The 23,130-nt window shown below is 39.2% G+C and overlaps 2 protein-coding genes across 2 annotated transcripts; one reads left to right on the top strand and one right to left on the bottom strand.

The window, feature by feature from the left end:
* Positions 1-79: 79 nt before the first annotated feature.
* Positions 80-19,474, top strand: LOC122820665 (protein mono-ADP-ribosyltransferase PARP14-like). Its single transcript, XM_044098236.1, has 32 exons — positions 80-234; positions 922-991; positions 2,328-2,408; positions 2,543-2,776; positions 2,866-3,090; positions 3,176-3,242; positions 4,246-4,392; positions 4,518-4,577; positions 4,807-4,992; positions 5,212-5,350; positions 5,452-5,510; positions 6,336-6,415; positions 6,512-6,731; positions 6,823-6,977; positions 7,053-7,230; positions 7,364-7,639; positions 8,238-8,251; positions 8,657-8,954; positions 10,109-10,269; positions 11,058-13,127; positions 13,244-13,480; positions 13,569-13,793; positions 13,894-13,960; positions 14,759-14,905; positions 14,996-15,055; positions 15,228-15,404; positions 15,622-15,760; positions 15,847-15,902; positions 16,742-17,413; positions 17,518-17,651; positions 17,747-17,924; positions 18,034-19,474. Exons 3-32 carry the CDS (start codon positions 2,328-2,330, stop codon positions 18,312-18,314), a joined length of 7,023 nt encoding a protein of 2,340 aa, XP_043954171.1. The 5' UTR covers positions 80-234; positions 922-991; the 3' UTR covers positions 18,315-19,474.
* A 76-nt stretch (positions 19,475-19,550) lies between these two features.
* Positions 19,551-21,926, bottom strand: LOC122819887 (complement C1q-like protein 3). Its single transcript, XM_044096929.1, has 3 exons — positions 21,514-21,926; positions 20,859-20,987; positions 19,551-20,135 (listed from the first exon to the last, which is right to left on the bottom strand). Exons 1-3 carry the CDS (start codon positions 21,899-21,901, stop codon positions 19,855-19,857), a joined length of 798 nt encoding a protein of 265 aa, XP_043952864.1. The 5' UTR covers positions 21,902-21,926; the 3' UTR covers positions 19,551-19,854.
* Between the last annotated feature and the right edge of the window lie 1,204 nt (positions 21,927-23,130).

Genomic DNA, 23,130 nt, shown 5'->3' with positions numbered 1-23,130 from the left:
CGACACCTGGCCAACAGGCGGCGCAAACGAGCAAACGTGACCTAAACTTTCCAGCTCCGCCTTGTAACAACTCCACTGCTCTCTTGATTTATGTAAAGTCTTCTTCCGTCTGAACCACAGTCAAAGAAAGAGCTTCCTCTTTTGATGTAGTTGGACAAAAGGAAATTTCGGTAGAGAGTCACATAGTTGGCGTGGGGGGGAAAGTTTATTACTTTGCTTTTAAGGAGAGAGAAGGTAAGAAAAAAAATACATTTGCTAAAGTTTATTATCTTGTCCTGGAATAATTACTGTCTTTCACGTTTTTTTTGTTTTTGTTTTTTGCTAACTGTTTATTTCTATATTTGTGGCCATCAATGTTTTTAAAAACAGGCACTCGTCTAGGTTTCACTTTCGCCTCTCACTGAGCTCACATGCTGAGGAAGTACACTGTGGTTAAATAACCCACTTTCTGCATACCCAAACCTGTCAGAACACGAAAGAAACAAAGAAAATCAGAGTGTTGGTGTGTAAATGTATAATTCAAGAACAGTGTGTGAAGTACAAAGCAAAGTATCTGCAGTGTCTTCAAATCTTAAGGAGGGAAAATGTGATTAATAAAGCTGGAATTGTATTTACCGCATCTAAAATAACAATATAATAGATTACAAAATAAAAATGAAATACATACTATGTGAAATAATTAGTCATAAAATTCTCGCTTTATATATATTTTTTCTATAGAGTGAGATTTCATAATGGATAAATGATCTGTGTTGAAAAACATGTAACGGGTTTTCCAGAGAACTTCATAAAGTTTAACCCCTTCATTCAGCCTCTTTACAGTTTTGCACCGACAACTCTGAGGGGTGACTGTGTGCGAACAATTCAGACAAATATTCAACATACGTAAAAAAAGGGAAGAATTCTTGCTTTCTGTTTCAGCCTCAGCCAAGCAGAGTGTCCTGCAAGTATGTGCTGAAGTTTGAGCTGGAGTTTACCAAGCTAGTCGGAGGTGAGAAAGTCTTTAACAACAAGTTGTACTTGTTACCAAAAAAACCAAACAAATAAACAAAAACAACAAAAGTTTGGGCAATAGGAACCCAAACTAGTTACTGTTAATGATGCATAAATTTATTTGAGGCTGTTAAATGTACAATGATACATATGCGTATACATTGTTAAATATACAGTGATTTCGGGGGAATTAAACTTTGATGGAAAATCAGATAGTTTGCTGGTAAATTTATGGACAGGGAAACTTTGTTGTATTTCTGGTGATTGAAAAACTGGCAAAATGGCTCAATTGTACACACTAATAGCAATCCCTCAGACAAGTTTCCATAGCAGGATAGCCGGTGTTGCCCTTATTATCAAGGTGTTGACCTTTTCAAGAACGCATCATGACGTTATCTGATCTGCTCTTTTTATGCACAGATACAACACATTATGAAAACAGAAGCACGCAAGAAAACCAACAAAAAACAAAAACAAAAACAGAATTGTTTACATTCCTCAAAAAGCAGGATGTGGTGATGCTTCTGTCAGCAGAAAATTCACATCATGTATGTGTTTTAAGTACAAATTATTATCGGAGCATGTTGAATCAGAGAGCGGCGGGTTTCTCTTTTGGCAAGCAACTTTGTGTGTCAAAGAGTTTTTCTTGTTCCACTGCCAAATATCTCAGAAACATGACTCTAGTTTCCTAAGAGATAAAAATAATAATTTAAAACACACTTCTACCAACACAAATCAAGCAGTTCCTTTAAATGCTCCAAGACTGAATCTGAGAAGTGCTACTAAGAACATGTTTGCCTTCAAAGATATCATAACATAAAAAACTCAGTAATGAACAATACTTCAGCTGTGCTCTGGCTCTTTGAGGCTTTTCTTCAGGATGATTTTGCACAGATTGGGTAATGATTGTGGAAGATGTTCAGTGGAATGTGGATTCATTAGACATTCATGCATCGATATATGGATTCAGTGGGAAGGGGTGATGGTGATGGTGATGATGATGGACTTTTCGAGTCATACTGACCACTCATAGCACCTTTACACTATGTCACATTCCCCCAGTTTGCCTCTTGGTACACAGATCAGTAAGTAACTTGGAGTTTAGTACCTGGACCTGAGGGCACACTGACGAAGTTGAGAAAGACAGAGTCAAACTGACAACTTTCTGACTGCAGAGTACTCTTTGCCTCACAGCTACCTCTGAGACCATTGTACCTGTCATGGTAGTCAGGGTGGATGACGTCTGAGCAAAGTCATACTGAAGGGCTAGTAGGAGCAAGTAAGCATGTGACAGGCGTCCTCAGGCAATAACTATCAAGTGTTTGGCGTTTCAGATGTATTTTCCGGGTCAACAAGCAGCGAGTGGAACTGGTTACCAAGTGGAGGTTGTTCAAGGAGCCATTGAGGATCAGCAGGTAAGTAACTGTGCATCCATGTCAGAATTGCATCAATAAGTACCTCGATACTTTGTTGAGGACGTGTTTAACTCTAGATTAAACACATTTGTACTGGTGTTTAGTGAGTTGAAACATATTTTTTCCTCCTCTAGGATGACGCCATCGTATGTCCTATGATTGGCCATGATTCTCTCTCTTCTCGCATTGGAAAGACTTTGAGCAATATAATTGGAGACCAGCTGGAAGAAAAGTTTAGGGAAACAGAAAAGGCGACTCTGCCAAGTGAAACAGTTGTGGTTGAAGGGCTACCTGGTCTTAAATGTAAAGCAGTCATCTTCCTCAACCTCATCTCCTGGCATAATAACGAACACGAAACTGCAGTCCAGGTGACCAACTTGTGGAAAAATCATCCTCCAAATTTTGCCGTTGCCGTGTCTTTTTCAGAACTACAACAAGCTTTGCTTTCACTTTCCAGGCGCTACGACAGGGAATCAAACGGATTCTGGTTATCTGTAAAATCAGAGGCTACCGCTCAGTCGCTCTGCCGGTCCTTGGGACTGGCGCTCTCTTACGCTTTCCACACAAAATTGCTTCCACAATTCTTCTGGAGGAGATTGGTGCATATGGACAAAACCGGACCGAGAAGACATCCTTCCGAGTTCGAATCGTTGTTTACCCAAAGGACAAAGAATCGAGCCGGGTTGGAGAAATCTTACCACTTTGGTTTTAAAATTGAAAGTTTGACACCTTTTTTTTTTTTTAAACACTTTTTATTTCTTTTACAGGCCTTTAAGTGTGCCCAGGGTGTGTTGCTTCAAAAAGGATACATAAGCCATGTTGATTTAGCTGAAGGTTTTATAACTTTTTTTCATAATACTGTGAATTGTATCTAAATAATCGTCCCATATTGTTGTTATCTCATCTGTATTTGATCAGCGTTCTGACTGATCGGCCTTCAGATGTTTAATACTTGAACTTCTTTTTTACTGTAAGAAGCTTCCTCATGCTAAGCTAAGCTATGCTATGTAGCGCATGCAGTGCATCTGTTTTTGTTGAGGTTTTACTTTTGTGACGTCCACAAAAATATAATTTGTGGAATACATACTGAAGTGGCAACCCTGAAGAAGTTACGACCATAAATCACTATCCTTCGATTTGTTACCTCATATTTCCACTGGTAACTTTTATTGGTCCTTTAGTGTTGAACCACAAGCTTGTGATCCAATTCAACAACAAGAAAAGTTAAATAACCACTTTGATGTTACCTAAAAATAAATAGTTTATAAGAAAGTATTCAGTGTATCAGATGGTCTAAATTTTACAGATGACCAGAACGATTAAAGGCAGCAAAATCTATAAAGACTGTCATGAAAACTTTTATAAAACCTCATGAAAAAGGTTAGCAATAACAGCTTCAGCACAGTTGTGTTATTCAGCAACTTCTAATATTATTGAAAGGGTAACTTGGTAACTTGTTGTTTTATTCTTCTGATTACAGTGAATGGAAACACAACATTTAAGATCAGAATATTAAATCAGACAAATAAAAGATATTTAGGGGTCATGAAAGCTATATTAATTGTACTTCTACACATTGAATGTTGGTACAATGGCAATAAGTATTAATCTAATCTCATCTATAATAACAGCACAACATTTTGATCGACTGAACATTTTCGATTTGTCTCGACTCACTTCAGATCTCTGACTTTAAACGTATTGTTGGAGTTTATAGATGTTATATTCTTAGAACAGGCACAACAAAAGGACCAGGAAATCACATGGAACCAGTTTGATTTATAAAATATGAGATTAAAATGAAAAACATGTTTTGTTTTTGTTGCCACCTCTTCAGGTTCCTTTTACCAATGTGTGTCTGTAATCGATGGCGAGGTCACAGCCATGATCGGCGCAGTCAAACTTCAGCTCGTCTGCGGTGACATCGTCAACGCAGGAACTGATGTCATTGTCAACACGACCAACTTTACAAAACTATTGTTTGGTAATATTTGCGTGTTTGCTCTTTAATAAACATAGAAAAGAACAAGTGGGTTTTACTGATTTCCTTATTTGGCATTTCGGTTCCCCTTCATTCTTACTGATGTGTGTATATTATACATTTTAAAGGCGTCTCCAAAGCCATTCTGGAAGCATCAGGCCCTGCTGTCCATGCTGAGTTGCTACAAGGTAAACCTCACTGACAGATAAAAAAAAGATGTTTTTATGTTCATAGGGCACACATCCTTGAATCACTTTAGACCAAACCAAAAGCAAGTAAAATTAGTCTTTGGGTCAACTTTCATATTCATTTTTAATACTCCAGATGCCCTCAGATGGAAGCTGTTATCTAACTGTGGTTGGAAGATGTTTCAGATGAAGAATACAGTACATCATATTTGATTTTGTTACCTTGCAGTGCTTTCACTGGGCACTCCGGAAGACCTCATTTGCTCAACATCAGCTGGGCAGCTTGGATGCAAACAAATTGTCCATGCCAGTTTCAAGGGCAGCACCCAGAGGATCCGCAGCACTTGCAAAAAAATCCTGCAGCTCTGTGAGAGCAAAGGATATGGCTCAGTGGCCTTCCCAGCCATTAACACAGGTCTGTATGAACTTTTCTGTGTGTCAGTAAATGTGAAATCTGTTAGGTGAGAAGAAGGAACAAGTTTAAATTTTAGGGTTAAAATTAATAATAAGTTTGGAATTGGTGCTTAGTAAACTTAGGCAGTAAAGAAGACCCAACCAGCCATGCTAACCATGTAAACAGAAACAAAAGCTAATAATAGCATGTCAACTTAAAGCTGTTCGTTCACCCTTACAGGACAGGCCGGTATGGTCTTTGGTGAATCTTGTAAAGCCATGCTGGACGGCATGTCTGTGGCTATCAAGGAGATGAATCCAGATTTCGTATCTCTGATCCGCATCGTCATCCTGGAAAAGCAGGTCTTTCAGGCGTTCAGGTTAGATGGTGAACTCAGGGCAGCCATACTATGTTTTTGTTTTTGTTTCTTTAGATCGTGATGCTCTGTTTTGATATTGTAACATTTTAATGTTTCAACAGATCAGAGCTGGAGAGTCGCTGTCAGCAGGGTGACGTTCAGAGCTGGTTCAGCTTTCTAGGTTTAATTCACATTTCCTTTAGTCCATTTTGACACAGATTAATGATTCAGCCCACTCACATAGACTATACAACAAACTTAGTAAGAATGATTATTTTTGTTGTTTGTATTGCATCATTTGCATCTAAAGGTAGTTCTTCTTCAACTGCCCTCTAGATAAGAGTAAGTTACCCTTTCTGGGCAAAGTTACCGCATGAAGTATCTAATCTACTTCTTATTCCTTTTTCATAAACTTACTTACTTTGGGGCGTTAGAGCGTACTTTCCCCACCATCCATTCTTAGTTCACTTGGCTATTCTTCAGTTCTCTTCATCTCAATGATTTTAAACAAAGTTCACATCCCTCATCTACAAAACCAATCATCTTTACACTATGCTGGCAAAAAGTAATCTATGCTTACAATTCATGGACATGAATTATGGGCCTTTCATGACAAATATAAACATTAAAGAGGCAGTTCTACAAATCACTCTTCTTCAGGTCTCTTTATCATTGTTGACCTGTGAAGTTTTGGGACAACATGGAAACGAATCAAGTAGCACAACTCTACACATAACAGCAGGACCTGTTACCTTTATTTGAACAGGTTGCACTTTCATATTTAAATTGCGTTGGAGACTGAAGTCATTGAATTTCTCGCCAACATTCTGAAAATTAAAAATCGGAAATTTTTATCTGTTCTATGAGTCTGTAGATTTTGAGCAAATTCTGCTAATTTATGGAACAAGGGGATTTTTCTTTCATTTTATAATCTCATCAGCTAAAAATCTTAATGAAGCCTGTAAGGAAAGAACAGATGTTTAAAGATATATATTTCCTGTTTTAGGCTTCTCTAAACAACCAAGCAAGAAAATACTGGACATGTATTTAGGAAGCTCATCGTCTACATCCCCACAAGACCAAACGGTAATGTTGCCAACACCTGGTCCAGTGGAGTCACAAGAAATCCACTGTGGCTTTGATGTCGTCAAAGTCGTGAAATATTTGGTGGGGATCTTACAGGTTGAGTTTCCAGAGGGAGCAAAGTGGGCGATTGAAGACGAAAGTGGAGAATTGCTGGAACTCAGCCTGCTTGACAAGGAAGCAGACGTGAAGAGAGAATTGTCTTTGGATATGTCGACAAAAGATGGCAAACAATTCACAGTAAACTTAAAAGCCAGAGAAGCGACAGAGTGTTTGACAGGCAAATCGTACGAAATGAAAAACGTGGCAACTGAGCCTGGTAGGCTGCATATTGTAGCTTCTCATGTTCCCATTAGTCAACATCTAACTAAACTGTTTCAGCATTTAAAATCTCTAAATTATTTGATCAGACAGTGTGGCTTCTCCTTTGTCGCTGGAGTTACCAACACATTGGGAACCTATGATCGGGCAGCTCTTTAAAAAGGTAGAGTTGGACCCTAAATCGGCAGAGTACCAGGAAGTGGCCAACGATTTCCATAAAACTACTTCCTACAACATTCACAAGGCAAGTTTGCTTACACAGAAACATCAACAAGTTAACCCAGCGAAAACAAAATGTGACTAATTCTTTGGAACGCAGATTGAGCGAGTGCAGAACGTCTACCTGTGGCACACCTTCAACGTCTGCCGGCGCCGAATACTTTCCAAGAACGGTGAAACAGACCTGGGTCTAAAGTTTCTCTTCCACGGCACATCTGCAAAATCATGCGAAATCATCGAAAGAGACCGATTCGACAGGAGTTACGCAGGACAGCATGGTAAGACTTGATATATATATTCTTTATATATATATAAAGAATATAATGACTATTGCAAAATGACAAACATAATGAATCCCAAAATGTTTATCATTGCGTTAAGTGGATTTGTTTTCATGTAACTTTCTTACAGCTGCAGCATTCGGAAAGGGGGTGTACTTTGCTGTCAATGCAAAGTACTCAGCCACCAAATTCTCCCCACCAGACGAATCGGGCCTAAAGCGGCTGTACATGGCTCGTGTTATTACTGGCCGCTACACTGTTGGTAGTTCCACCATGAAGGCCCCCCCTCCTCGAGGTGCAGACCCTACCGACTGCTTCGACAGCTTGGTAAACTGTCAGGATCAGCCTGTCATCTTTGTTGTCTTCCACGACGACCAGGCCTACCCAGAGTACCTCATCACCTTCAGCTGAGCAGAACCAAGGACACTCGGACACGTTCACACCTCGCAACTTGCAGTCACTGTTCACTCACTGTGACGTTCCTCTTCTCAGTGGGTTTGATTTAAAATCCCACGATTTGGGCTCCTCCAGTTCTGCCTCTCATTCACTGTTTGTATCAAACTTTTTACCAACCCGATCTGGATGATTGACTGTTGTATTGGAGGGAGAAAAAAAAACAAAAAACAATGCTTTGACAAGAAACTCACACTTTGTCAATCACAACCAATCACTTTTTGTTCTTATGGCCAATTTTCACTGTGGGTACATGGTGCCATTTCTAAAACCAGTGGAGTGTGACATCCAAAAAGTTACAATATGCTGTTATCTGAACAGATTTTATCCTACCTGCGTTTTGAAATCTTGTTCTACTGTTTTACAGCAAACTGTAGGCAAGTTTCAACTTGCTTTCTTTGTAGTAAAGGAAAAGGGGACTCTGCTAATCCAGAGTCTTTCCAAAGATCTCCGAGTATTCCTGGGTTATTGGATTACTTTCTTTTAGCTTTTTAAAAAAATATATTATTTCTGTGTCCTGACTAGTTCATGGATGAATTTCGATTCGCCAGTCATGACCCCAATGGTGCTCAGTGGAATATTCATAAATGTACAAAACATCCATTCGTGTCCAATGTAGTTAGTATAGTTTTTTGTATTTTTAAGGTTCTAATTGATGCATGAATAAACACAGAATATTTCTTTATACACCACTGGTAAATTTGGGGTGAGGGTGACTTATTTATTTATTTGTTTATTTATTTTACCATAACTTTATTTCTGTTGCAGTAATGGAACCCCGAGGGAAAAACACCAAACTTGTCATACATTAAAATTTACAAATTATGTCATCATTTTTTTCTGTAAAATAAAATGGAGAAAGTTGCATCCTGTCTTTATCCTTCTATGTGAGATTAGGTCGCAGAACCTTGACATGCAGCGTGTTTTCTCCCCTCAGCTGTCGTCTGCTCACATCAATAACAGGAAGTAGGTGTGCGCAAACTCGCCATGCAAAATTGTCGTGCCAGCTGATTTCCAAACAGCCAGAGCCGCGTTCAGGTGCGGCTGGCAAAGCGGAATAAACTCCCAAGTTTATTCGTCTTTATCCGTCACCATGGACGCTTCTTACAAGTTTCCCGTCTTCTTTGACTGCGACCGTTTGAACGACGAACAGAAGAAGAAGATAGAAAATCATTTTCAGATTCGGCGCAAATCGGGCGGCGGAGAGAGCTGCGGGTTGACAGAAGTCTGCGGAAAAGTTTACAGCATTGCTTTTAAAGATCAACAAGGTAAGACAGCGAGCTTATTGAATATACCCTTCACTTTTCTTTCATGAGAATGAGTTGAAAGCGAAAGCAAAATTTAACGGGAGGACTTGTAGCAGCATACATAGTAATTATATATATTTCTATTTTTTTATTAGTTTAAGAAGGTATTTTAGAAGACATATAGAATGTTTTGTTGATATGTTATTTAGGGTTTTTTTTTCTGCTAGGCTGCGTATGTCCCTTTCTATTTTTAGACATAAGAGAGTTCATAGTTTCACTTTCACATCTGAGTGTTCAGCAGTTGTTTACCCCCCCACCAACCCCACCCTATTGCATAATTTAACTTTAAAATAGCTGGAATAATGAGGTGTGTGTTTTTGTTTTGGCTTTTTAGCCTGATGGCTACAATATCGTTAGAACTCCTACAAGATCTATTATTATTATTATTATTATTATTATTATTATTATTATTATTATTATTATTATTATTATTATTATTATTATTATTCAGTTAACTAAGTAACTTCTATCAAATCATGGGTAGAAAATTTGATTTAAAAACATTTAAAACAACTTTATCATATTAATGCTGTTAGAAAAAAAGGTTTGAGGTGCTTCTCAGACTCAATATTTGGAGAAAAACTATTTTTGTCATAGACAGTAAATCCAGTTGGCCAAAATAAATAAATCAGTAGCCATGCACCTTCTTATGGGTCTGCAATAAAGATATGATTGGTTGATTAATTGACTTTTGTGTGTGTTTGCTGTCTCAATTGCGAACTGTTTGTCCTCTAAAATCACCAGTTTTAAATGAGTAAATGTGTTAAATAATGAGGTTCAAGTCCAGGTTGCAAAATTATCGGCACAACATGTGACATTAAAATGAAAGTGGTGAGTCAGAGCCAGTTTATCGGAAACAGTCTGAATTCCAATGAAAGCAGAATGCAGCAGCTTTTTCTTAATTCTGTTTACTCACCTGGTTTCTGTAACACTTCTCAAATGTGTGTTAACACAACAGACATACATGTGGCATAAATCTATTAAAGAAATATTCATTCTTTCTGAATATATATATATATATATATATATATATATATATATATATATATATATATATATATATATATATATATATATATATATATATATATATTTTCATTTTTCCACTCCTGTAGCTCAACAAAGAGTCCTGCAGAAATCTAAGCATGTTGTGGATTTCGCTGGCGTTACCATAGAGCTGATTGTGCGAGACAATCCCGGACCCGCCTCTGGTGACACCTCTCCGCCTTCGGACCAGTCAGCCAACCCGAACCTGAATGCATCGACCGCATCTCCGGTACATTTTTAAAAGTCAAAGAAAACTGAAATAAAGTTGGAAAGCTTTTTTTTCTTTCTTTCTTTGTAGTTTTATGACAGATTGTTTCATTGCAAAATTTGCTTCTCGCTCCATTTCTTAAAAGTCAGAGTGCATTTGGATGGAGGAAAATATGTGCATGACTACAAGCATTTTCCCACATGAAATCAGTTCACCATTTCAAGTATTAATTTAGCTTGCAGCCAGCAGAAACAATTTCAAGACTTGAGGTGGGTGATTAAGAGAAGTTGAGTTACACCACAATATCTCATATCTAAAGATTGAACTCAAAGTTTCTTTCATAAGCTGCTCACACAGGCCCAGGAAGTAGACCACATTATATAGAATGGGTGCAGCGCATGCGGCAGTAAAGCACAAATTGTGCTGAGCTTGGTTCCTGTCGAGACTTATTTCCTCCTCAGCCGTGCTGCTAGAGAAATTTACGGGTCTCTGTAACTCCAAAATGCATAATTGAAATCTTTAAAAAAAAAGAAAAGAAATAAAATGTCACTAAAGTTCATGACTTTTTTTGAAATAATCATGCTGTTTTTTATTATTATTTTTATTTTATTTTGCATCTCAGGAGATATTGTAGATATTCCTATTGAAGCGTCCCTGACATGATCAGGAAATGTAGGAGTTACAGAATGAGCTCTAACATTTATGTTTGAGTCATGGTATCTTTTACAGTATTGAAAAGTAGCTTCTGGAAGAATCTGTTGTGTGCTGAAAAGCTAACCTGATGCATGCTTTTGTTTTTCTGGTAACAGACACAGCTGTCCGGTATTCCTCCAAAACTGCCACCAAGTAATGAAGAATATGAGCTAAAGCTCGACTCGTATCTTCTCCGTTTCCTCAAGGAATCTCCAAAAGCCAAAGGAGAACTACACAGTCAGCTGGCCTTACTTTCCTGCACCGCTGAGCTCCAACCACAGGAGGAAAGAGTTTTAGTCAGCCGAGTAGCTCAGCCAGGTGCCGCAGCTGAACCTAATGACTGGAAATCAGAGGTGAACCAACTGTTTGATGTCTACATGTGCCACTATGAGACAGACTCTCACAAAGTCAAAGCCTTGCTGCAGTCCTACAGCTCTCATCAGCCTGCAGATGAGGTGAAGGTGTACAGCGACATTGGAATGACTGTGGTTGTGGGAGAACGAAGCCAGGTGGAAGCAAAGCTAAGAGATTTAGAGTCTCTCTACGTTAAAAATAAAGGATCTCGTCAAAGTGACATACAAACCACTGTTCGTCGAATCGGTGAGGCGAAACTGCGTCTCCTGTGGAAGGAGATTGAAAGCAGTCTAGGGCAACACTTTCCAGCATTGAAGGTCACACAGGCTGATGAAGGTAAAATAGCTCTAATGGGGTCTGTGGAAGAAATTCTCAAGGCCGGTGAATTAATTAGTGAAAAGGAGAAACGAGTGTTGGAGAGGACGATTACTGACAAAAGCCTACAATTCCTGGCATTCTTAAAAAATGTCTACGGTGGTCCCGGGATACTTTGCGAGTTTTTGGGAGTGGCTAAGACGGTGGAAGCAGAAATACGAGACACAACGCTACACTTCTTCTCTTTCAGTGCCGACAATTTAGACGAGTCTGTGAAACTGGTCCAAAAAAACTTTAAGGATGTCACGTATGATATCCCTAACTACCCTGTTTTGCCACCGGAGCTTTGTGAAGCGCTTAAATCCAAGGCAAACGAGATTAACCAAACGCAGTGCAGAGCTAATGTTGGGTTTGGTGCAGGTGGCACTGTGTGTTTGACCGGCCACTCGGTAGAGGTTGAGGAGCTGAGTGAAATTGTATCTCAGTTTATCTTGGGCCAAGTAAGCGTTGAGGGAAACGTCCCGCTCCCCTTACCAGAATTGCGTCCTCTTTTAACCGAGTTTCTGCAGAGACAGAGATTTGACTATTCCGGCGTTACTTTAGCTCCTGTTGCATCATCTAGTCCCATGGTGCTGCTTGTAGGTCCATCCATCAAAGTGACTGAAGTCAAGAATAGACTGAATCGACTTCTTCAATCTGTGGTGTTGAACAAAGTGACCATTGACCTGCCAGGGGCAGCGAGATATTTTAGTGGTCACTCTGGAAGAGATATGCTCTTAAAGGTTGCAGATTCTCAGAAGTGTCTCATTCAGCCCGAGGAACAGCTGCACTTGAGCAGACCGATGACTCGTCTTGCTAAATACAATCTTCAGCCTGGGCTGCAGGTGATAGTTTATCAGGGTGACATAACAAAACAGAATGCAGATGGCATTGTAAACGCCGCCAATGAAGATCTGAACCACATCGGTGGTGTTGCTGCTGCTCTGAGTAAAGCAGGTGGTCCTCAGGTGCAGAAAGAAAGCAGAGCAATTGTGAAAGGGAATGGAAAGGTTCCTGTTGGTGATGTAGTGGTAACTACAGGGGGCGACCTGAAGTGCAAGAGCCTGCTCCATGCTGTTGGACCGGAAAGTGGAAAAGCTAGTGGCAGGGAGAGGAGCTTACTGGAGAAAACTGTTAGCAACGCTCTGAAGTTAGCCGAACTGATGGAGTTCAAGTCTATAGCCCTGCCGTGCATCAGCGCAGGCATTTTTGCCGTTCCCATCAAAGTTTGCTCTGAGGCCATCGTAACGGCCATCAAGGAGTTTGGTAGTCAGGACGGGCGAAGTCTTAGCAAAATCATTCTGATAGATAAAAGGGAAGAAGTGGTGAGGGCCATGCAGGAAGCATGTGACCGCCTTCTGCCAGGGAAAGATCTTAAAATCAAGCCGGACGTTGCTGACCAAGAAGGAGAAAGCGGCGCCACTGCTGTAGCTCCTGTACAAGTTCAGATTGTTAAGGGAACAATTGAGAACCAACAGGTAAGAATCTGCATAACAAAGGGATTTTATATAATCATGTTAGAACCCTGATCATTTCCTAGGCATGAAAATAAGGTTGTGTTAACCCTAGACTAAATCAAATTGCTCTGTCCTAGGCGGATGCCATTGTGTCTCCTATGATTGGCCACGATCCCATGTCTACACGCATAGGAAATATTTTACACACAAATGTTGGACCACAGCTGGCAACAATGTTCTACCAGGAAGCAGGAGGGGCAACACTGCCAAGTGACACAGTTGTAGTTGAGGGGGTACCTCATGTCAAATGTAGAGCAGTCATCTTTCTCAACCTGCAGTCTTGGGATAACAAACAAGATGGACCTGCAGTTGGGGTAACATAAGTACTTGTAATTTCTTCATAAATTGCTTGTTTTTGTTTGCTTGCTTTTCATCACATGGATCACCATTTGAACCTCCCAGGTGCTGCGGCAGGGAATCAGGAATATACTGAATGATTGTAGCAACAAAGGCTACAGTTCAGTTGCTCTTCCAGTGCTGGGAGCTGGAGCTCTCCTGAGTTTTCCACACAACGTGGCGTCTAGGATTCTTCTGGAGGAAATTGGTGCCTTCGAACAAAAGCGGACCAGCGGTTCACCTTTCCTGGTCAGAATTGTTGTCCATCCTACAGACAAAGATTCAAGCAAGGTTAGGAAAATGATACTTTTTTATTAATTTTTTTTACTAGATTGGGTTCAGATCATTGTATAGTAGATTGGACTCAGAAGTTTTTACATTTCTATTGCAGGCACTCCAGTCTGCCCAGGGATCGCTGCATCTGAGAGGATTTACAAATGATGTTGATCCAACTCAAGGTTGGTTCCTTTTGGATGTTTCTAAGATGCTTTGGTTTCTTTTCTGATAAAGTTTACATTTTAAATCTTTTCAAAGTACCAAAATGTGACTTGCACTGAAATAAAATGCTCTTCTACTAAAAGATCAATTTAGCAGAATTGTTTTAGTGTTAAGACAATTGGCCCCTTGATTGCAAGAAAACCTCCATTTATAATATCCCAACCATCTTCAAGAAAGCTAGCCTTTTTACCCTCTGCTTGTTCTGGTGGCATTCTAAGTTTTGTTTCCAAGGGAATTAGCCTTGTGGATTAAAAACTGATTTTATATTTTTTGACTTAAAATGTTTGAATTTGTACTTGTATTATTACTTTGTTCATGTGGATAACCTCCTATTGCCTCTCTTTAATGCCTTGACCTCTGAAAACCGACATACCACTGAAATTAGCGCTTTTATTCTGTCTGCAGTTTGCATTTGATGACATATTTGAGAATTACAGCATCAGTTGTTTAATATTCTATAGTTTACTAGAATATCAAAGACAGAATAAATGATCAACAATGTCGTACAAAGTGAAACAGCATGCTAGAGCATCATTTATAGAGTTAAACGTTAATGAAGATAGTGTAAAACAACCATACCTAAATATTTTAACTTCATGTGCACAGAGAAATATTATCTTTATATTGTTATAAATGTTGCTGGAACCTCCCACTCCTGCGCAGCTAGTGGGTTTAATATTAACAGAATATATAATTTAACAAAAATATTAAATCATATTTGTATTATTTTATTTTTTTTAATGCTTGCTTTTTTTTAGCTTCCTTTTACCGGCATGTCTCCATGAGTAAGGATGAGGTCACGGCCATGATGGGCGCGGTCAAGTTACAGATCATCCACGGTGACATTGTGGCTGCAGGAACTGATGTTATTGTCAACACAACTGACTTCACTAACTATCAGTCTGGTACGATGTGAATGTCTGCCTGGAAATTTACAAAGAAAAACAATAGTTGGCCTTAAATTTATTCTGCCATTGCTGTGATTTTCCAAACAGGGGTCTGTAAGGCCATTTTGGCAGCAGCAGGGTCGGCAGTCCTTCAAGAATTAACGACAGGTAAAACACCAAGAACAAAAAAAAATGTGAATATGATAAATATATCTCGGGTTTTAGATTTGAACTAAAGAAATCTATGTTTAGGAGGACAGAATGATTTAAAAGTACCAATTTACTTATTGCCAGACTTGCCAAACTTAAATTGAATGGTTTTTTTTGTGTGTGTTTTCAGTGGGCACTCCTCCAGGCAACTTCTGCACAACACAACCTGGACTTCTTGGGTGCAAGGAAATCGTCCATGCTAGCTTTAAATCCGACTGTGACGTGGTCCGCAAGAACTGCAAAAAGATCCTGAAGCACTGCGAGAGCAAAGGATTCGGCTCCGTGGCGTTCCCAGCCGTTAATACAGGTCTGTGCTTCTTCTCAATGCGTGGATTTGATGTAGAAAAAAACGTGAAAACGACGGTATTAAATAACGTATAGCATCAAGCAAAGTGAAAATGCTAGATCTATATGAACAAATAAATTACTTCAACCACCAAGTCTTTTACTGCAAGCAAATAAACAGAAGAATGCCTAATATCTGCCTGTTTGTTTACAGTTGAACTGTCTCTTTACCATTGTAGGACTGGGTACATTGACTCCTAAACAAGCTGCCACAGCGATGCTGGACGGCTTGGCTTCAACCATCAGGGACATGAATCCTACCTCTCTGTCAGTCGTCCGCATCGTCATCCTGGAACAACCCGTTTTCCATGATTTCAGGTCAGAGGTGAACTCTGATGTCATCGCTGTGTTTTGTTCTCCGAGTCGGAACGCTCTGTTTCATCTCCCTGTCAATGTTCTTCCAGATCAGAGCTGGAGAATCGCTTCGGATGGATTGTTAAGAGCAACCTCAGCCTCAAAGGTTTGCTTGCATCTAAGACCTGTTTTATTCCACATTTGGAACAATAATTTACCTGTTGTCCTTCAACGGAGTTCATCTACTTAATGAGACTAAATGCGTTTACTAGATTGAATTTGCAAGACGTGATATGAAATATTACACCACGAGATAAGTTGGATTATCTTATTGTTATTTCATAATTTAGTTTTGAAGAAACCTAAGAGCTGCTATGATTGTGTCTGGGGAGTCATATGGATATGGTTGAGCAAGAAATACAAAACAAGAACTCTCTGCTATCTCTGTTAGACAGAATAGATCGACACAAACCTTCTAAATCCCATAATGCAGATTTCTTCTTGTTTTTATGTTGTATTATATACAAACCATGAAATTTGACGGCTTTGTAAGACTAATGTTATTGATGTCATGTTACATCAACAGTAGATTTCATATTCACACTGTAGTCTTTTAAATTGCAACTGAACCAAATTGTGTTTCAGATCCGTTTTCTAAATGGTAAATTAAGTCTCTGACACAAAGCCGTCTCCAGGTTTTGTTAAAATGTGACTTTGTCAGGCAAAGTAAGTGTGCAGACCTCTTCAAGAAGTTGGAACAACATCCATGGTCGAGCAGGAGGCTCAGACATTTATTTGGGTTAAACATGAACAGTTGCACGATTACACATCTGTTTCATGCGTATAAAGAGTAAACATTGAGTTGGTATCGGCGGGCCAGCAACAGCTTGTATGTGCAGAACTGTGCAAAAATGGAACCTGCTGTGTTTAGCCCATTGACCGATTACAATGTGTTAAAAAAAGAAGCCTACGTCCCATCTAACTTTCTGTTTTTCCTGACTGCAGACAAAGCCAGACAAAGGCTAAAGAAGATCCATGAAAAGTATTCGAGACTGACAACATTCTCATCCAAACCAGACGAAACCATCTCTTCGAAGCCCGAGTCAATAGTTTTGCGGGTAATCAGCTGTGGTCCAGACGTCGCCAAGAACGTCAAGAAAGAGTTGGAGTCGATTGTGCAGAAAGAGCTCATAGAGAGAACAGTGTCTATGGATTCTGTCTCCAAGCTAGACGCTATGGAAGTGGAAGCAGTGCAGGCGAAAGTCAATCTAACGGGAATAAGCGTAGAGCCCAGAACAGTCGATACTGGTAGATCCAGGGGAAGAATCGGGTCGAGCAAAAAAGAGTACGTCCTGAAAGGTTTAAAGGAAGATGTCTTGAGTGTCACCGAGTTAATAAGCAAAGCAGTTCAGAAAGTACTTGAAGAAGACTTCAAAGACAAGGAAGAGGCAATGTTGGCTCTTACCATCCAGTGGGCGATGAAAGATGACAATGGAGAATGGCAGGAGCTGAGCCTGAGTGATAACTACATGCTGGAGGAAGCTCACATACAGAAAAAAGTGTGTGTGGACCTGGAGACGCCTGAAGGCAAGACTCTCAAAGTAAACTTGAAGTCTCAAGACGCCACAGACTGGACAACTGGCACAACATATAAACTGAAAAGGACAGAGTGTGAAGGTACGGTATGAAAGGTTTTATAGTTTCTTTCTTTAGACACAGTATGTACAACACTTTTTAATTATGTATAATTTAAACATTTCTTTGTGTGACTTGTGATTTAGCTCTGGAGTTACCGTCGCACTGGGAACCTATGCAACACGAAGTCTTTAAAAAGGTGGAGTTGCAGCCAAACTCCAATGAATACCAGAGTGTAGCAAGTGACTTCCTCAAAACTGCCAACTATACGATCCATAAAGTAAGCATGCTAATATTATCACTCTATTAGAACAACTAAGATCTCAACTTTATAGAAAAATAATCCTAAATGGGGCTTTTTTTGTGTGGTATTAGATCGTACGTGTGCAGAACCTGTACCTGTGGAACGCCTACAGCGTGTGTCGCCAGCGTATACTAGCCAAGAACGGCCAAGCAGAACTCGGTGAAAAGTCTCTGTACCATGGCACGTCTGCGGAGTCGTGCAACTGCATTGAAAAAGACCGATTTGACAGGAGTTATGCTGGAGCACATGGTAAACCATGATGAACTGGTAGCACCGTCAACAAAATCCAGTGCCTGAAAGGCAACTAAGCAATGTTTCTAAATTATTTTTAAAAATTTTGTTGTCATTCTTCCTACAGCTGCCGCATACGGAAAAGGAGTTTACTTTGCCGTCAATGCTGATTACTCTGCAAACCGTTTTTCTCCACCAGACCAATCAGGAATGAAGCGAATGTACGTTGCTCGCGTTCTCACCGGCCGTTACACACAGGGTAATAAGTCCATGAAAGCTCCCCCCGCCCGAGGTGCAGACCCCACTGACTGCTTCGACAGTTTGGTGGACAAACAGCAGCAGCCAACAATGTTCATAGTCTTCCATGACGACCAGGCCTACCCAGAATACCTCATCATCTTCAGCTGAGCAGGAACATGCAGTTCCTTTGGATATCCCTTTGCCTGTAAATGTAAAGCACTGGGACATTTGGTTAACGTTCTTTGGTTTGGTTGTTTTTTTGTTGTATCTTATGGTGAGATGTGTTCAGATCTATGCAAATCAATAAGAATGCTTTGTAGGATATAGGTAAGGATTCTAGACATTTGTCAAAAACAACTTCTATAGAATCTTTATTAGGGTACAATAAAATTGGCGCTGTCAGCTGTAGTTGGGTAGAACTACCAGAACTTGTTCTCCTACTGGATAGAAAATACATTCATTGGAGGTAAATGTTGATTTGTCTTTTTTAATTAAAGTCACTATCTGTAATGACAGAGTAAATCAACAGAAAAATGTTTCCTCTTAAAAAGTTGTTGGAGAAATTGATGCATTCCACGTTTCAATAAAGGAAATGTTGAATCATTTTTAGCTTTGTAAAGTCATTAATTTGTTATTAATGTTTTTAACTGACAGATTGCAGTAAATGTAATTAGCTAAAGTTGAATGTTTTCGTCACAGAGAAAACTCGGCTCATTTCTGTTTTTTTAACCCTCTTAATTTTCCCGATGATTGTTTGTAAGTTTGGTATAATGGCAATTTAAATGCCCATTGTATTTTAGGACATAGTCCAAGAACTACTGATCTATTCTAATTGTTATTCTATATTGGGAGCAGATAGTCAAAATGGAGTCCTCCACAAGGATGGATTTTTCTTTCTCATTAGTTTTCTTATCAGTGCTTTTACTCCAAACTCATAATTGCACTTACAAGAAAAGTTAGTTAAAAGTAAAAGTTTAAGCAGCACGGTATGTGTTTACACTTTCTTTAATTGAAATTCATGTATGTGTCGAACACAATCTTTGTTGTTTGGTTTTTGTTGAGAAATGTGAAACGGGCTATTTTGATTTGACAGCAAAGCCAGTGTAACAATCAACATGTTGAAAATTGGGAAATACAAATGTTTGCCTGATTACTAGTTAAATCATGATTTAGGTCATTAATATCTAGCACTGGAATTTTAATGATTTTGAACCAAGTTTGACTTAAAGCAATATTTCATACACAGAATTTTATTAACTGTTTTTCACTGTAATGTACAGTAAAATTCTCACCTTTCCATGCTAAATAAACAAACATTCAAACCTCAATGTATTTCCAGGTGAGTTATTAGCTTATCACAAAACACACATACTATTTTCTGTTTAAAGTGACAGGAAAACAACAACAGTTGCAAATGTTCTTTATTTATACACAATGTTGTTATGGAACATAGAGACTAAAAGTTTCACCATCTTGTTTCTTTTCTCTGCTATTTAAGACAATACACATTTTCTTAGAAACTGGACAATTAATGCAAAATTCAGTTTCAAATTTTTGTTTCTAACAATGAATGCATATTTAATTGAATAATACATGTATTGTCACCTAAAAATGTATATGGACATATTAATCCAAAGTTGCCTGACAGTGATAGTAGAAAAAATATTTACAATTTCCACACAAAAAGCCATTTCTGTTTTCTAAATGTTTACATTGGTGACAGTAAGAATCCACTGAAAGTGGAGTACTTGTTTCCGTTGTCACTTATTTTCCTCCCGTCCCAGAGGCGGACGTTGACCATGTCTCCTGCTTGCAGCAGCAAGATGGCGCTGTTGGAGCCAGAGATGGAGTGACTTTTACTGTAAACGTACCAGGACACAACTTGGTTTTCGTTTCGGTACAGACTTCCTCCAGAAGTACCGTCACCCCCCCAACAAAATGAAGAAAAAGAAAAGTAGTAAATTCCTCTCACTGGTGCAGTAAAGTATCCTGCAGAGGATAACAGTAAAAAACAATCAGAGATAAATGAAAGAAGGAACCATCATCTTTTAAGATAATGGTAAAAAAAACAACCTGTTGAAATGATATCTCTTGGGTTTAAAAACAATGACTTTCTATTCAAGGATGTCTTTTATTTACTTAATTTTATTTATTTATTTCTAACATGATAGAAGTATAAAGTATAAAGTATAAAGGAATGCAACAGACACATATTTTGGTACCACAATAGGCTTAACATGCTTGAAAGTGAATAGAAAGAAGTAAGAAACTTATGAACTCCTATCCCATAAACTCATATCATATTTTCAGATGGGCCCTCATTATTAAATAACATTAAAAGATAAGAAAGACATAGGTTAATTAATTTTTTTCTGGGTTTAAATATGTCTGAATATATACATGTATTACAACACACACTCATAAGAGTTAGCCTCAACTTACACTCACCATTAGCGTTAACTCCCACCCATATTTCTACATCTTGTGAAAATTACCTCCTTATATTTCCTTTTAAATTGTATTAAATCTTTTCTTTGTTTTAACTCCTCATTTAACTTCTTCCATAATTCTACCCCATGAATTAAAAAACAAAAGCTCTTGTTGTTCGTAAACTACAGATTCTTAAGTTTTAGCAACCCCTTCACTCACATCCCCCTTCACTGTTTTGTACGTGTACACAGCAATAGATGAATCAGAAAGAGGAACACTGACCCGTCACTGGGCTGTAATGGCCTCCGATGTTGGACAGAACGTGTTTGTAGACCAGAGGGTAAAGAACATTCACCGGACCAATAGTCGCCGTTGTTGGCAGCGCTGCAGAAAATGCAACCTGGTGTTGTTCTGAAGTTTAAAGACGGTGAAGAAAACAGAAAAATATAAGTCAGAAAACATCTTTGGAATTTAGAGATTTTACACGCAGCAGATTAACAGGGATTCTCTCTTAAAGTGTAATTAACTCTTCAACACAGTAATACTACTGAGGAAATTGAGATATTTTGCTTTTTTCAGCCATAAACATCAATTACTCTTTGATAATCGTGTATTTATTTTGAAGTATTGAAATAGAAACAGGATATCATTGATCTAAAGCATCTACACGACTCACATTGTCTATAAACTAAAGCCTAAAGCGGTGTAAAAGCAAAATAGTTTAAAAATCCTTTTAGGATGACTCATTGTTTCCCTTATTTCTATTACCAACAATAATATTTTATTGTTGGTAATATTTATTTAATCTTACATTTAGAGGGTAAGATAAATGGGCCGTTGAAATGTTGCTGCTATGTCAACAAACAAAGCCACGTTGTTACAATTTGTGGCAAACTAATTTCTAAAATGATTTAAAATGAATGTTGCTCTTCGTGACCTTCATAAGTTCTCCTCATCTCTGTCAGAGTGCTGTTGAGGACGTCGATCTTCTTCTCGCTGGCTTCCAGCTTCCTGTTGGTTTCCTCCAGCGCCCTCACAGTGGCTTTCTGCCTCTCTTCCAGAGCTCCCAGCTCCTTCAGCACCATGTAGATGTTCGGCTCACATGCTTTCTCCGGGGATCCCGTGTTGGATGCCTCCACCGTTGCCGTCTGAAGGTCTTGATCGACGGGGGTTTCTGTGTCCTCTGCGACCGTCTCTGTCAGATGATTCTCCTGCTCTTCTTCTGTGGTCTCAGTGACCCGAATCTGATTGTCCTCACCCTCTGCCCGGCAGGTGGACAGCCCAACGACCAGACACATGAGAAGCATCACTGATGGAAACCCCATTGTGCTTTGATATGTGTGCGTCTTTTATAAGAATACTGTTGAAGGCCTGTGAAAAGAGACCTATTTATACACGTTTTAGTTAATTATTAGATTCTGTTAGAATATTAAAGCTGCTTATCACTGATGCCCTCCAATGTTGGAGAGAACGCGCTTGTATACCAAAGCATAAAGTTTATTATGCTCTTCCCTGTGGCTCTCTCAAATTTCTTTGTTGTTCAGACCTTTTATGACTAACCTGAAAGTTCAGAGTGAGATAGTAGTAGATATTGAGCACGTGAGTTTCCTGTGTTCATTGCTGTGTTTTTCTTTTGTCACGTGTTTCAGCTCAAAATTTCAATCATGGCACAAAGAGAAGCTGGTTGCCTACATGAGCCAGAGGAGCTTTGAGTAAAAAAACACTAAGATAGTAGTCGAAGTGCATGTTTACCGTTTTGCCTGGTTAACCTCAATAAATTAGAGCCATTTGGCACCAAAGCAGACAAACCAAGACAATGATACAAATAAAAGTAGCAGCTTCTATTTGTATGACCTTTGTATTTATATGCTTGCAAAGCCCATCATCTCAAATCCAATCCCTACTGGTTTGTGGTATTTTCTGTTTTAGGTAAGGAAGAATGGGTGCCAAAGACTTGTCACATATCCCGGTCTTTTGATAGGCCTAAGTCAAAGGTTAGAGCGGTTTCTTATAAACCTTATTGTGGTGGCAAGCCAAGCATAGTAAGATTCACACTTTATCAGTGTGAGTCAGGCGACATCAACCGACAAGACGGGTGAAGCGTCTTATACAAGGACTCAAACACAAGAGCGGACGAAGCAGGAATAGAGCTGCTGACCCACCATTTGCAGGAAAAGCTCCTAACATGACCTACCATTGCCCCAATTTTTGCAACTCCAGGCTTGGGTCAAAGTAGTTCCACCCAGGCCTGGTGTCAATTTGGCTGGCGGATGCCTTTCTGAGAACAACATTTTTGTCATATGTCAAAGTTAATGAGAGGCGATTTTATTAACTAAGTTGCAGGAACCTTAAGGGCAACAACCTTCTTCTCACTTTCTGCTGGTTTCCTCGAGGGCCCTCACTTGGCTTTCTGCCTCTCTAGAGATCCTGAGTTGGATCTCTAGAAGAGCCGTCACAGAGGTCCTCTGTTTTGTCACAGTGACCAGTGATTTAGGTCACTGTGGTCTCAGCAACCTGAATCTGATTGTCCTCACCTTATTTGTGTTGACCTTAT

The sequence above is a fragment of the Gambusia affinis genome, linkage group LG18 (assembly GCF_019740435.1).
Source record: "Gambusia affinis linkage group LG18, SWU_Gaff_1.0, whole genome shotgun sequence".
Lineage (NCBI taxonomy): Eukaryota > Metazoa > Chordata > Actinopteri > Cyprinodontiformes > Poeciliidae > Gambusia > Gambusia affinis.
This window is presented reverse-complemented; position numbering and strand designations above follow the sequence as displayed.

Excerpts from the sequence above, each read along its gene's own strand:
- LOC122820665 (XM_044098236.1), top strand. The coding sequence starts at position 2,328 with ATGTATTTTCCGGGTCAACAAGCAGCGAGTGGAACTGGTTACCAAGTG. Across the intron at positions 4,993-5,211 it reads CTTCCCAGCCATTAACACAG|GACAGGCCGGTATGGTCTTT; the intron begins GTCTGTATGAAC and ends TCACCCTTACAG. Across the intron at positions 17,414-17,517 it reads GAAAAGGACAGAGTGTGAAG|CTCTGGAGTTACCGTCGCAC; the intron begins GTACGGTATGAA and ends CTTGTGATTTAG.
- LOC122819887 (XM_044096929.1), bottom strand. The coding sequence starts at position 21,901 with ATGGGGTTTCCATCAGTGATGCTTCTCATGTGTCTGGTCGTTGGGCTG. Across the intron at positions 20,988-21,513 it reads GATGAGGAGAACTTATGAAG|AACAACACCAGGTTGCATTT; the intron begins GTCACGAAGAGC and ends TTTAAACTTCAG. Across the intron at positions 20,136-20,858 it reads CCATTACAGCCCAGTGACGG|GATACTTTACTGCACCAGTG; the intron begins GTCAGTGTTCCT and ends TATCCTCTGCAG.